This window comes from Peromyscus leucopus, chromosome 19, assembly GCF_004664715.2.
Source record: "Peromyscus leucopus breed LL Stock chromosome 19, UCI_PerLeu_2.1, whole genome shotgun sequence".
NCBI lineage: Eukaryota > Metazoa > Chordata > Mammalia > Rodentia > Cricetidae > Peromyscus > Peromyscus leucopus.
Window position 1 is genome coordinate 1,196,341 of NC_051079.1, and position 14,398 is coordinate 1,210,738.

General features: G+C 42.8%; 1 protein-coding gene across 2 annotated transcripts; it reads left to right on the plus strand.

Annotated features, from left to right (window-relative positions):
* Nucleotides 1–1,008: 1,008 nt before the first annotated feature.
* On the plus strand, nucleotides 1,009–14,133 carry Snrpd1 (small nuclear ribonucleoprotein D1 polypeptide). Of its 2 annotated transcripts, XM_028876697.2 has the most exons (5): nucleotides 1,009–1,149; nucleotides 4,035–4,164; nucleotides 7,223–7,299; nucleotides 9,343–9,534; nucleotides 13,931–14,133. In XM_028876697.2, the coding sequence occupies exons 2-5, from the start codon at nucleotides 4,082–4,084 to the stop codon at nucleotides 14,005–14,007; spliced, it is 429 nt and encodes a 142-aa protein (XP_028732530.1). In that variant the 5' UTR covers nucleotides 1,009–1,149; nucleotides 4,035–4,081; the 3' UTR covers nucleotides 14,008–14,133. The 2 variants fall into 2 exon arrangements, with proteins under 2 accessions (XP_028732530.1, XP_028732531.1); XM_028876698.2 differs by lacking the exon at nucleotides 4,035–4,164 and having other exon boundaries at nucleotides 1,012–1,149.
* The last annotated feature ends 265 nt before the right edge of the window (nucleotides 14,134–14,398 follow it).

A 14,398-nucleotide genomic window follows, 5' to 3' on the forward strand; every position in this document is an offset into this window, starting at 1 on the left:
TATTAGCTTGATATAGTCTGACTTGTGTGAAATCACTTTTTAGGGGGAGGGGAAGGTTTGAGATAGTCCACTCATATGGTTGATGACAGCCTCAAACTTGCACCACCGTGCCTAGCTCTGAAATAACTTTTGTATAACCCACCTGTCTTCTAACCCAAATCCCAAGGACCTATGTGGTTTTCTTGATGCCCAGGCCCATGCAATCCCCACCTGCCTGCTCCCTCCTTTGCTCTCACAGGCTCTTGGGACCAGTTCCCATACACTGGGACAGGGCTGTTTTGTGGGGGGAAAAAGCATAATACTGGAGATAATGGATGCTGGAGAGTGCAGGGAACATTTATTTTTTTGCTTTCTGACACTACATTCTCCTGAGTACAGTAAATAAGTAAATAAATAATTGTAAGACTCAAACAAATATGATAATAAACTAGTATTATCCAAACTTCTTGTGATAGTGGAAATTATCTGCACTGTCTGTAATCAGAGACATACAGATGCTGAGTAGTTACAATGTGGTTATTGCAAATAAGGAGTTGAATTGTTTTATTTAACTTCAACATACAATTGTATGTATCCACATACAATTTTTAAAAAAAAATTGTCGAAGTACTTACTATATAATTAAGGGTTTATTTAAAACTCTGTCCTGAGAATGGTTTTCCTGATTTTAAGAAGCTGCTCAGTAGCTCTGGGGTTATTACAATTCATGTCCCCAAAGGAAAACCATCTGTCCAAAGATCTGATTGGCTCAGCTTAGTTGTCAAACCAACTAGGGACAACTTGAGGGACTGAGTTCTCTGCTTCCAACACGTGGGTCCCAAGGATCAAACTTAAGTCTTGGAGAGCTTCTCTCAGAACTTCTCTTCCTTCCAAGTGTGAAAGCTTCAGGAAACGTGTGTGAATCCTGCAGATGTCTGCCGCCAGCCTCAGGCGCTCAGAAGGCGCAAAGGATTCCTCCCGTCGCTAGGGGCCGCTGCCGTTCTCCCGGCGGCCGGAAGACAGCGCGGCTTCCGCGTTTTCGCCGCGCATCCGCAGGCCTCCGCGCGCTCTTCCGGCCATTCATACGCCTCCTCTGCGAGTCTTGGGGTCCTGAATTCCGTGTCCAGTCGGACCAGAAGGAGGCCGAGCCGCTAGGATGAAGCTCGTGAGGTGAGGGGGTCCCTAGGCGCGGCGAAGGCGGCGGGGACAGGCTTCGGGCGGGCTCGGGAAGCCGGGCCTCTGTGCCCGCGGGAGGCGGGAAAGCCGCGTGCGCGCGGCCTGCTAACGGCCTCCGGCGCCCCGGCCCGCCGCGCCCTGCTCGTTCCCGCCGGAGCTCGGGCTGGCGGACGCCGCGCCCCGGCCTCGCGTGGCTTCCCGGAATGGAGGGGCCGAACTGCCTCTGCCCACCTCGAATCCCGCGGCTTAAACGGAACAGTGGCCGGTTTTCCTTGCGAGTCGGGCTACTTGCACCTACGAGAACTCAAAACTAGCATGGTTTTATCTGCAAATAACGACGCCGATTTGCTAGACGTTTTAGATTAGGTTTTCCTTTACTTTTGACCGGTTATCTGAACTATGTAACTCGTTAATGTAGGCTTTCGATTCACGAAAGACCATGTCCCGGGATGAAGCAGAAGTTAACCAGTTAATTTCTCCCGACTGCACTGATTGTGTCGGTTAGTGGAGCCTTGTTTGCTGGTATGATTACTTCCAAACTAAATAGATTTGAGGACGAGCCTGCAACAGGGTATAATGCCTAAGCTAAGTTAGAAATATTGAGTTTCTTATTGAGTCAAGAACTATTTTAGTTGACTAGACTGCCATTGGGCACCTCTTGGAGTAGTTTTAAACAATTCACGAAGTTTCTTTTTCTTTTTTTTTTGTGGTGGGTTTCTTTGTGTAACATCTCTGGCTGTCCTGGAACTCGCTTTGTAAGCCAGGATGGCCTCGAACTCACAGAGATCTGCCTGCCTCTTCCTTCCAAGCACTGGGATAAAGTATACTGTTGCTGTTTCCATGCTGGCTAATGTGAACTATAATGTATTTGCAGTAACTTACGTTTTTCTCATTTAAAGATTCAGTTACAATAAATCTGCGAGTTTACCTAGACCTCCGGCCATCATCCTAGGCAAGTGCTCACTTGTTACTGATGTGATTCCCACCCCCCACCCCCCCACCCCCCCCCCCCGCCGCTTTGAGACAGGGTTTCTCTGGGTAGCCTCAGCTGTCCTGGAACTTGCTGTGTAGACCAGGCTGGCCTCGACCTCATCGAGATCCACCTGCCTTTCCCAAGTGCTAGGATTAAAGGTGTGCCACCACCTCCTGCTGATGTGCTTTTTTTTTTTTTAATGGCTTGTCCTGAGTCCTGTTTTTTGTAGTGCACAATTTTTTCTTAGAGAATATATTTTTGCCTCGTGAAAATGATTGTTTGACTAGTTTGCATTTTCAGTGGGCTTTCTTATTTGTGCATCAATTAATGGGACTGTGATGGCTCTTTATCCCGTTACCACCTTGCCCAAACCCAGGAAGTGAGCGTTCCTGGCTACTTTTCTCTTAATTGGTTTGTCATCTAATAAATTGCCAATTTTCCTATTTTTACAAATGAAGATACCTCTCACTGTCCATTTCTCTTTGGTTTTCCGGTGAGAATTTAGATACTAATGGACTCCCATGTACCTGACTGTTTTGATGTCCCACTTGTATTAAAAAGAATTCAAGCCTGGCTGTGGTGGTGCACACCTTTAACCCCAGCACTCAGGAGGCAGAGGCAGGCAGATCTCTGAGTTCGAGGCCAGCCTGGTCTACGGAACTAGTTCCAGGACAGCCAAGGCTACACAGAGAAACCCTGTTTTGGAGAGAGGGAGGAAGGGAGGGAGAGAGGGAGAAAATGAGAATTCAAAGCCAGGTGTGGTGGTGCACATTGAATCTCAGCATTCCAGAGGCAGAGGCAGGGGGATCTCTAAATTTGAGGTCAGCCTCATCTACAAATCAAGTTCTAGGACAGCCAGGACTACACAGAGGAACCCTGTCTCAAAACAACAATAATAATAAAAGCAAGATAATTCACAAAATGAAGGATTCACTGGAAAATTGAGGCAGGATGTCACCAAGTTGTACTAGAAGTCACTCCATACCCGAGGCTGACTTCAGATTTGCAATCATCCTGCCTCAGTCTCCTAAGTAACTGAGATTACAAGTCTGTGCCTATATATCTTTTTTTTTTTTTTTTAAAGATTTATTTATTATGTATACAACATTTTGCTTCCATGTAACCTTGCACGCCAGAAGAGGGCACCAGATCTCATTATAGATGGCTGTGAGCCACCATGTGGGTGCTGGGAATTGATCTCAGGACCTCTGGAAGAGCAGCCAGTGCTCTTAACCTCTGAGCCATTTCTCCAGCCCCGTGCCTAGATATCTTAAGGGAATTCTTCAGCAGAATACCATCTCCACAAAAGGACCCTGTTTTTCCACACTCCCTTCTTTCTGAAACAGTTTGTTTCTTGAGTGCTGGGATTAAAGATCTTTGCTCCCATGCTTGACAAAATAATTTTTTTAAGGTTGGATTTCCATTAGTTGCTGAAACATTGAGCCTGTACTCAGTGTTCGTTATAATCCAGTATTCCCTATAGAAAGGCCTGATTTCATAGTAGAGATGGTAGGGAGAATGGGCTAGGTAATATTACTTGTGCAGTTTAATGTAGTGGACGTTGCAGTAGTTTACAAAGGCTATTGTAGAAAAAGAAGATAGACGAGAAAATTTGAATATAAAGTGTTGTTAGATGATATTGTAGAATTGTCATTCCGTGACCATTTTGCTAAGAGTTACTTTACTGCATGTAATTGTGAAGTGAATGATAGACTAAAGTCTAAACATGAAGTGTGCTCGGTGCGCTGTTCAGTTATAGTGTGCAGTTGTGGTGTTAAGGTTCCTTACTAATGCCAGCACCTTACTTTCAGATGACAAGGTGAAAGTGTAAATACTGAAGGGAAAGAAAGGGAGAAATGGCAACATTTTAATAGTTTGTCACCCCTTCAGTTTTCTTCCTTTGCAGTATATCATGATAAAAAAAAAAATTAGGGCAGAAGAAGAGTAGATGAAATGAAGGACAGACTGCCGTCCAACGGGAGAATTATAAAGGCAGATTTGTTCCTTAGAAAAGACAAGAAAAAGAAGAATTCCTGGTAGGTTACATTACGTTTCTAAATGTGTAAAAGTAAAAGAAGAGAATGTTTTTGCAGTCCTGGTGTGGAAAAGCTCAACTTAAAGCCTGAGCTCCAAAGGGTCGTAACAGAATAAAATGGATAGAAAAAAGCCAGGGGACTGGAGAGATGACTCAGGTTAAGGGCACTGGTTGCTCTTTCAGAGGATCTAGGTTCAATTCCTAGGACCCACAGCTGTCTAACTGCAGTGCCAGGGAATCTGATGACCCCTTTTGGCATCTGTGGGCACCCGGGACACATGTCACTCATGTACATCAAACAGGCAAAACACTCATACTCAGAAAATAAAAAACAGGTTTTCTCTCTGTATCCTTGGCTGTCCTAGAACTCTTTGTAGACCATTCTGGCCTCTAAAACTCACAGAGATCCACCTGCCTCCGCCTCCCAAGTGCTGGGACTAAAGGCATGCTTCGCCACCATCCAGCTTAAATAACATTTTTTAAGGAAAAGAAAAAGCCAAGTGTGGTGGCCTGCACTTAGAGTTTGTAGTCAAATGAGTGATGGACTGATAAAAAAGAAAAACTCAAACTGATGGAGAGTACGTAATGATGCATAAGCAATTCTTAAGAAATACAGATTTTTTATATTCACGAAAGATACCAAACCACAGGCAAATTGCCACTGTCTCTTCTTCCTCCTCCTTTCTGTTTTATTATCATTATTGTAAAGACTTATTTTATGTATATACACCACATGTTTGTCTGATGTCTGTGGAGGCCAGAAGAAAGCATTGGGTTCCCTGGAGCTAGGGTAGTTACAGATAGTTTTGAACTGGCATGTGGGTCTTCTGGAATAAGCAGCCAATGCTCTTGACCAATTGACCAACTGTAGAGCCATCTCTCTACCCCCCTCCCCTTTTTTTTTAAGAGTCTCATTTGGCCAGGCTGAATTCCTGTTCCTTCTGCCCCCACTCCTCAAGTGCTAGGATTACAAGCATGCATCTTTCCTAGCTTTGCTCATTAGGAAATACATTATTAGTGTGTGTTCATGCACACAACAGGTGCACATGTATGTTATAAGACAATTTTGGGGAGTTTGTTTTGCCTCCCACCAGGGTCCCAGGTATTAAAATTCAGGTCTTCAGCCTGAACAAATAGCAAGTGCTTTTGCCCGCTGAGCCATCCTGCCAGCCCTACTTAGTATTTTAATTAATTTTGTTGTTGGTGATGATTGTTTTTGAGGCAGGGTCTCCAAATATAGTCTTGGCTGGCTTGGAGCTTGTTGTGTAGACCAGGCTGGCCTTGAACTCACAGAGCCTCTGCCTCCCTGATGGTATTAAAGGGTGCCACCATGCTTGGTTCAATTTTTTCAATTTTTTATTTTTAAGATTACAATTATTATCAGTGGTGGTGGCACACACCTTTCTTTAATCCTAGCGCTTGGGAGGCAAAGGCAGGCAGATCTCTTGAGAGTTCCAGGACACCCAAGGCTACACAGAGAAAACCTGTTTAGGAAAAAAAAAGGTTACAATTATTTATTTGTGTGTGTGTGTGGGGGGAGAGGGTTGGCATCACTATGTGTGTACAAAGGTCAAAGGACCTAGGGGGAGTTGATTCTCTCCATTTTGGTTTCAGGGATCAAACTTGATCCTCAGTCTTGGCAGAATGTGTTTGTTTTTTGTTTTGGTTTTTTTGTTTGTTTGTTTTTTGAGACAGGGTTTCTCTGTATAGCTTTGCGCCTTTCCTGGAACTCGCTTTGTAGACCAGGCTGGCCTCGAACTCACAGAGATCCATCTGCCTGGCTCTGCCTCCAGAGTGCTGGGATTAAAGGTGTGCGCCCGCACCGCCCGGCGGCAGAATGTGTTTACCCTCTGAGTCATCTTGCTATGCCCCCCCAACACTCATTCTTTTGCATAGATAGAAAATTGGAAGATTGTTGGTATTGGCGAGTGCTTGCATAAATTAGTTTGTAATAGCAAAAAGTTGAAAACTTTCAGTGGGATACTTGGCATCTCCATATAGTGGACTTGGACATATCTAGCTCTTGGAATATTTATTTTTAAGGAATCATCTCCAGTGTAAACTGCTATGTAAGCTCTAAGTGTTACAGACACTTAGACACTTGAAGAATGGCCTGCTTTATTTGAAGTTGGATCTTACATATGTGCTTACAGGTTAGAAGAATATCCCTTTTCATTAAGAAAGCAGGAAGAGAAAAGAGAGGTTCTTTATTTCTACTATGTAATCTTATGCTATTGATAATGATTCTTACTTTCTTCTTGCGGCTTAAAATTAGTCCAGGGTCTTTTTGTTGTTTGTTGAAACAGTGTCTCACTTGCTATGTAGACCAGGATGGCCTCTAGTTCACAGAGACTCATCTACCTTTGCCTCCCAAGTGCTGGAATTAAAAGTGTCCCACCCACTTGATACTACTCCAGGATCTTGATTGTCTTCATTTGTAATGGTTTCCATTATTTTCTAGTCCAAAGCTCAGGACAGTTATGAATGTGGCCCAACACAAAATCACAAACTCAAGCATTGTAGGTGACATTATTGTGTCAAATAAACATTTGAATACTCTTAAAGTCCATGGGCTGTAGGTTGGACACCCCTAGAATATGTTGCCTAAGTCATTTCTTCATCCAGTGTGGTCCAAAGAAGCCAAAAAGGTGGGCACACCTATAGTAGACAGATGCCAGATGACAGTTTATTACTTTGTTCCTTTATAAGTTTGAGAGTTCAGTTGAGGAGAAGTTAAACACACTGTGCATTATTAATACAAATTGTTAAGATTTTATGTATATGAGTGTTTTATCTGCATGTGTGCTCACCACAGCTTGCCAGATCCCCTAGGACTTGAGATACAGATGGTTGTGAGCTTTCATGTGGGTTCTGCGACTCAAACTGGGTCCTCTGCAAGAGTAACAGGTGTTCCTAACTGCTGGGTCAAATGTCCAGACCCCCTAGGAATTGTTGTAGGAACATTTGGAAGATATTGAACTCTAGCAATTTTACCCTACCAGTTTCACTAAAAGACTTTTAAATGTTACAGGTAAAAATTCAGGACTTTTGTTTTATAGGTTTTTGATGAAATTGAGTCATGAAACTGTAACCATTGAATTGAAGAATGGAACACAAGTCCATGGAACAATCACAGGTGAGGAGGCCGCACTGTTTCTATAATGTTCGATTTTCTCCCCATGTTCACCTGCTGGACAGTTTTTTGGTTGTTTAGTGAGCATTGTTGTATTGAATGTCCTCATTCTTTTTGTCTGAATTACTGAATGGGCCTTAGTTAAGCCTCATATTCGTGTGCTACAACCAAACCAAATTGCCAGGTGCTCTTGTTTTTATAGCTTGTATGTATACTTTTGCTTGTGTGTTCCTCTGCATAGAATGTTGCTTCTTCCAAAATACATTTGAGACTTGACATGGAGGGGGAAAGGATTTGTTGTTTTGTTTTTTCTTTTTTGTTATTTTTCGAGACAGATTTTGTCTGTAGCCCTGGCTATCCTGGAACTCAATCTGTAGACCAGGCTGACCTTGAACTCAGAGATTCATCTGCCTCTGCCTCCTGAGTGCTGGGAGTAAAGGCCTGTGACCCCCATCCTCCACCCCCCTGCTTGTTTTGGTTTTCTGAGTCAAGGTTTCTCTGTGTAACAGCTCTGGCTGTTCTGGAACTTGTTTTGGTGCCTATCCTGGACCTGGCTCTGTAGACCAGGCTGGCCTCGAACTCACAGAGATCTGCCTGACTCTGCCTCCCGAGCGTTGGGATTACAAGTGTGCGCCACTGCCACCCGGCTAAAATACATATGTTTTTTTTTTTTTGTTTTTTTTTTTTTAAGTAAATAAATAGACATGTTAAGCTGGGTGTGGTGTTGTTTGCCTGTAGACAAAGCACTAGGGCGACTTGGACAGGAGGATCACAAGTCTGAGTTCATCCTGGGGTGCATAGATAGACTTTGTCTCAGGAGGGTGGGGGGAGTTCCTAGTGATAGGAAAAAGTACCATAGGTCTTTAAAAAGAAGAGCGAAAACGGCTTGATAGAATGTTGGTAAGGAAATTATGGTGACACTGGGAGGATTGTGCCATAAACACTATCCAGTCCTGGCATAAGTATTTGGTTCTGAAAGTAGTGGACGTAAGGTATACACAGTATTCATGGTTCCTTCACAGCTTGTTACATTCATTTCCTTTGTCTACCGATAGGTTCTTTCTCTGTAATCCACACTCTCCTTGAACTCCTAGCACTCCTCTGCCTTCCTCCTGAATGCTGAGATTGCAGGTGTGACTTAACCATACCACCAGTGCATCCAATTCCCTTCAATTCTGCACATGCACTTAGCTCTGTACAGTGGTATTGTGGCAAGGAAAAGGTTTTATGAAGGAAAAATTACTGGTTTATATTGCCCCCACCCCATTGTGTATGTATTAAGCTGTCTCAGAAACTTGCACTTTAACATTCCAGATAATACTCTTTTTTTAAAGATGCATTCATTTCTTATGTATGCAGTGTTCTTTCTGCGTGAATGCCTGCATGCCAAAGGAGGGTATCACATCTCATTATAGATGGTTGTGAGCAACCATGTGGTTGCTGGAAATTGAACTCAGGACTTCTGGAATAACAGCCAATGCTTTTTTTTTTTTTTTTTTTTTTTTTTTTTTTTGTATTTCAAGACAGGGTTTCTTTGTGTAGCTTTGGACCCTGTTCTGGAACTAGCTCTGTAGAACAGGCTGGCCTCGAACTCACAGAGATCCTGGGATTAAAGGTGTGCACTACCACCACCTGGCCGGCCTGCCTTCCTGCCTTCCTGCCTTCCTGCCTTCCTGCCTTCCTGCCTTCCTGTCTTCCTGCCTTCTTGCCTTTTTGCCTTCTTCCTTCCTCCCTCCCTCCCTTCTTTCTTCCTTTCTCTTTCTTTTTTAAGTTTCTTGATTCTGTTTTTTGCTTTTTAATTTATTTTATGTGCATTAGTGTTTTGCCTGTATGTTTTACCTTCTGTGTGAGGGTGTCAGATCTTGGAGTTACAGACAGTTGTGAGCTGCCATGTTGGTGCTGGGAATTGAACCCAGGTCCTCTGGAAGAGCAGTCAGTGCTCTTAACCTGAGCCATCTCTCCAAGCCTTGAGTATGATTTCATCTGTGGCAAGATAACTTGCCTTCTTTATCATGCTGGTGATTGCTCTGTTTTCCCTCCCTTCAGGTGTAGATGTCAGCATGAATACACATCTTAAAGCTGTGAAAATGACCCTGAAGAACAGAGAACCTGTACAGTTGGAAACCTTGAGCATTCGAGGAAATAACATTCGGTACTTTATTCTACCAGACAGCTTACCTCTGGACACATTACTTGTGGATGTGGAACCTAAGGTGAAGTCTAAGAAAAGGGAAGCTGGTAAGTGTGATGGTGTTTTATGTACGGTGTATTTAAACCTTCATTTACTGTTCCAATACATTTGTGAACAACAAGGCTGTTTTCTTGCTTGGACCGTCTATACTCATGAGTGCGAGCGATCCTTGGAGCTCCTGGGTTTGCTGTGGAGAAGAGCCATGCCATGCTTCTCTCTGTCTTTTCCTCAGTGGATTCTGGATTTGGAGGCTGCACAGCTTCCCTTTCCTCTTGTTTTAGATCCTTTGTGAAAATTCATTGTGAATTTTCTTGCCCATACAGCTAAGAAAACATTAAATTTGGTGATTTCCTTTTTGTTCTTCTCAGGATTCATGATAACTGGGCCTTTTAGCTGATTCTTTTCTCATCTCTGTGCCTTTTTGTTCTAGCTTCTGGGAAGTAACCTTGACCTTGTTCTCTATTGGCACATACTTTATTCTCAAGCCTTCTTTGAGTTTTCATAAGATCCTGTTATTCTGTTGCTATCTGTCTTAGGGTTTCTACTGCTGTGAAGGGACACCATGACCACAGCTCTTACAAGGAAACACATTTGATTGGGGTGGCTTACATTTTCAGAGGTTTAGTTCATTATCATCATGGTGGGACATGGTGGTATGCAAGCAGTCAGGTGCTGGCTACATCTTGGTCAGAAGGCAGCATGAAGTGAACTATTTTACTGGGTATGGTTTGAGGATAAATGATACCTCAAAGCCTGCCTCCAAAGTAGCACACTTCCTCCAACAAGACCATACCTACTCTTACAGGGCCACACCTCCTATTAGTGCCACTCCCTTTGGGAGCCATTTTCTTTCAAACAACTACACTCATAGTTTTTATTATTGATAGGCCATTAATTGTTCTCCTTTGGGGGCACATATAGCGCAGGGGAGTGTGGAGACAGGGTTTCTCTGTGTAGCCCCGGCTGTGTTGGAACTCGCTGTGTAGAATAGACTGGCCTTGAACTCACAGAGATCTGCCTGCCTCTGCCTCTGGAGTGCTGAGATTAAAGGTGTGTGCTGCCACCACCCATAAAGATTTATTTTTAAAGACACTTGAGATGGCTCAGAGAGTAAAATTACTTGCCATGCAAGCCTGATGACCTGAGTTTAATCTTCAAACCCACAGTGGAAAGAGAAACAAATCCCAAAAGTTTTACTCTGGCTTCCCATGTACAGTGTGGCATGTTCTCAAGTGTACACATACACATCTTAAATGACATACACACATGTGATAATAAAACAAATAATTTTAATTTATTGAGAACCAATACTGGAAGATTAAACCTAGGATTTTATACCTAACAGATAAGCACTCTACTACTTAACTACCTTCTCATCATTTTGCTTTTTTATTTTTATGTTCAGTTATTTATGTACTTGTGTGCGCGCACGTGCCCGAGAGTTTGGGCACATCTGACGTGATGTGTGTGGAAGTGAGGACAGCTTGCAGGAGATGATTCGCCTCCCATCACATAGGTTCTGGGGATTGAACTTCAGTTAGCAGGCTTTGCAGCAAGCACCTATTCCTGCTGAGCCATCTCACTGTATCCCATTTTACTTTCATTTTGAATAGGTCTTGGTATTAGTCCAGTCTAGCTTTGAACTTGTGACCCCCCTGCTCAGCCTCCCTAAGTAACTGGTCTTTTAGTCTGGTTCCACCAGTCCCAGCTTCTACAGGATTCCAAAGTAAGTTGGCCTCTTCAATAAGTAGATTCAAAGTTTCAGGATCTGGAAGTCTATCTTAGAGCTGTTTTTCTCATGGAAAGATTTCTGTTTCCTACTGTATTGAGCTACTTTCCTTGTTCCTATGAGAAAATACCTGACAAAAAGCAGCTTAAGGAAAGAAAGCGTTAGTCTACCTTGGTAGCTATCAACATGTAGATCAGAACCCCTGTGTGTGTGTGTGTGGTGGGGGGGTTTGTTGAGTGACCCTTTTACAGGGGCCACCTGAGATCATCTGAAAACACGGATACTCATTTTCATAACAGTAGCAAAATTACAGTTATGAAGTAGCAATGAAATAGTTTTATGGTTGGGGGTCACCACAACATGAGGAACTGTATTAAAGGGTCACAGCATCAGGAAGGTTGAGAACCACTGTTCTAGCTGGTAGTTCAAGGGGTTACTTTCCATTACCCTGGAGAAAGCAGAACTTCAGGAGCAGACTCTTGTCCTGTCATACTGTGTGCACAGGCAGGAAGCAGAAGGTGATCTGGCAAACAGTTGTACCAACTGGAGACCAACTGGTACATGTGAGTCTGTAGAGAACTTTCCATATTGGAACCACAGCATCTGCTTTGGGAGACATGGCTGTCAGCCAGTAATGTAAAGGGTAGGGCCAGGAGCTTTAATTCCAGCACTCAGGAGGTATAGGCAGTTGGATCTCTTAGTTTGAGGCCAGCCTGGTACACAGAGCAAGTTCCAGGACAGCCAGGGCTGTTATATAGAGAAACTTGGTCTCAGAAAACAAAACAAAAAAACAAACAAACAAAAGAGTAGGGTAGGAGAAAAGGGCCAATTATTTTATAGATGTTTAATATGTTGATGTTGAGGGGTTTTTATTATTATTATTATTATTTTTGCTTTCCACCCAGAAATGTGTTGTATACTACTAGAATTAGTTATAACAATACAAATGCTCTTGAGTTTCTTTCTTTTTTTTTTTTTTTTTTTTGTTCATAAAAAATTTTAATGTGGGGCTGGAGAGATGGCTCAGAGGTTAAGAGCACTGGCTGTTCTTCCAGAGGTCATGAGTTCAATTCCCAGCAACCACATGGTGGCTCACAACCATCTGTAATGAGATCTGGTGCCCTCTTCTGACCTGCAAGTGTATATGCAGATGGAACACTGTATACATAATAAATAAATAAATCTTTAAAAAAAAATTAAATGCATAGCTTAAAAAGCACTGATTTAATCTGTCCCTGTAAGTCCTCACCTTAGGCTGCTGTTTTTCTAAATCTCAAGCCTTTCTGTGTCAGTGTCTTTTGATTCCTTCTTTCTTTTTCCTACCTGCTTGTCAAGGAAGCAGTGACAAGCTTTACAGGCTGAGGAGGCAGACTGTCACTCTAACTGACGTCCATAAAGAATGATGCCAACTTTGATTTTTGTTTGTTTTCAGCCTCCTGCCTTGTATCATCTCACTCTTTGTATCTAATGATCCTAGTTTCTTTAGAAGCTATTCTTCCTTTACTAAATGCACACCTATAATCCCAGCACTTGAGAGGTTTGAGGACAGCCTGGTCTACAAAGTGAGGTTCAAGACAACCAGTGCTAGAAGACACTGTCTTAGGGTTTCCATTGCTGTGAAGAAACACCGTGACCACAGCAACTCTTTTTTTTTGTTGTTGTTTAAAACGTATTTATTATGTATACAGTGTTCTGCCTGCGCACCAGAAGAGGGCACCAGATCTCATGGTTGTGAGTCACTATGTGGTTGCTGGAAATTGAACTCAAGACCTGGAAGAGTAGCCAGTGCTCTCAACCTCTGAACCATCTTTCCAGCCCCAACCACAGCAATTCTTACAAGGAAAAGCATTCACTTGGGTTTGCTTACGTTTTCAGAGGTTTAGTCCATTTTTATCATGGTGTGACGTGGTATGCAGACAGATGTCGTGCTGGAGTAGTAGCTGAGTGTCCTACATCTTGACTTGTAGGCAACAGGAAGTGGTATGAGACATTGGGTATGGCTTGATCATCTATGAGACCTCAGAGCCTGTTTCCACAGTGACACACTTCCTCCAAAAAAGACATGCCTACTCCTGCAAAGCCGTCGGTCTTATTAATGCCACTCCTTTTGGGGGCCATTTTCTTTCAAACCATCACAGAGACCATATCCTAAAATGAATGAATGGATGACTTCCCAGGGGTGTGGGGTTATGGCTCAGTGATAGAACACTTGGCTGACCTTCCTGTATGAGGCCCTGGGTGTGATTCTGACCACCAGGGGAGAAATAAACATCTCAATCTGAGTACGCCAAGCAGGTGCACTGTGGTTTCTTCTCTGTCTTTGCTTTTTTTTTTTTTTTTTTTGTCCTCATGATGTTAAGTTTATGGCTGTGGGTTAAAGTACTAAGCTATGGTTGAGCCAAACAAGTTTTCAGGCTCTGGTGTTATTAAATTGTTATTTGGTATAATGTACTTAGAGTTTCTTTATTTTGAATTAACTTGCTTGGCTTCGATTCATTAAGCAGAAATCTAGCACAGGGTGTAAATTGTCCCCCTGCTGGTCCTTCTTGTTTTTACATGATGGTGGTAGTGGTCATGTTCGAGAGAAGCTGAGTTAAAGCTTTCTTACTGTAGCTGCTAATTTAAGAGGTGTGGGTAGGAAAGGGGGCAGGGTAAGTCTGGGTACTTTGACTATAAAAGAGAATTTCACCTGCTTTGTTTTACTTTTTCCCCAGTTGCAGGAAGAGGTCGAGGCCGAGGTAGAGGAAGAGGACGTGGTCGCGGCAGAGGAAGAGGGGGTCCTAGGCGATAATGTCTTTCAAGATTACTGTTTCAAAGTGATAAGGAATTGGGGGATAGTTTTTGTACAGGTTTTGTTTGTTTGTCAATTTTTAATAAACGTTAAGTGTGGGGATGGAGTTTTCTGTTTATTATCAAATCAGTTTCAGTGTCTCTTATGTACGCAACAGAGTATATTCAGTTCCTGGCATCAGTCACATGAAATATATGTGCACTGAACATGCATTTAATTTCTTTGAGTACATTATGTGGTGCCCTTTTGAGATGAAATAAACTCCTGGTATTTCAACAGAGTCCTTATGGGATGGCATCTAAAATTCACTCTCCTTAGTTTTACTCCATGGAACCAACCTTATTGGTAAAAGAAAAACAAAAATCTATGGTTTTTGCCAGCCCATAGTGGA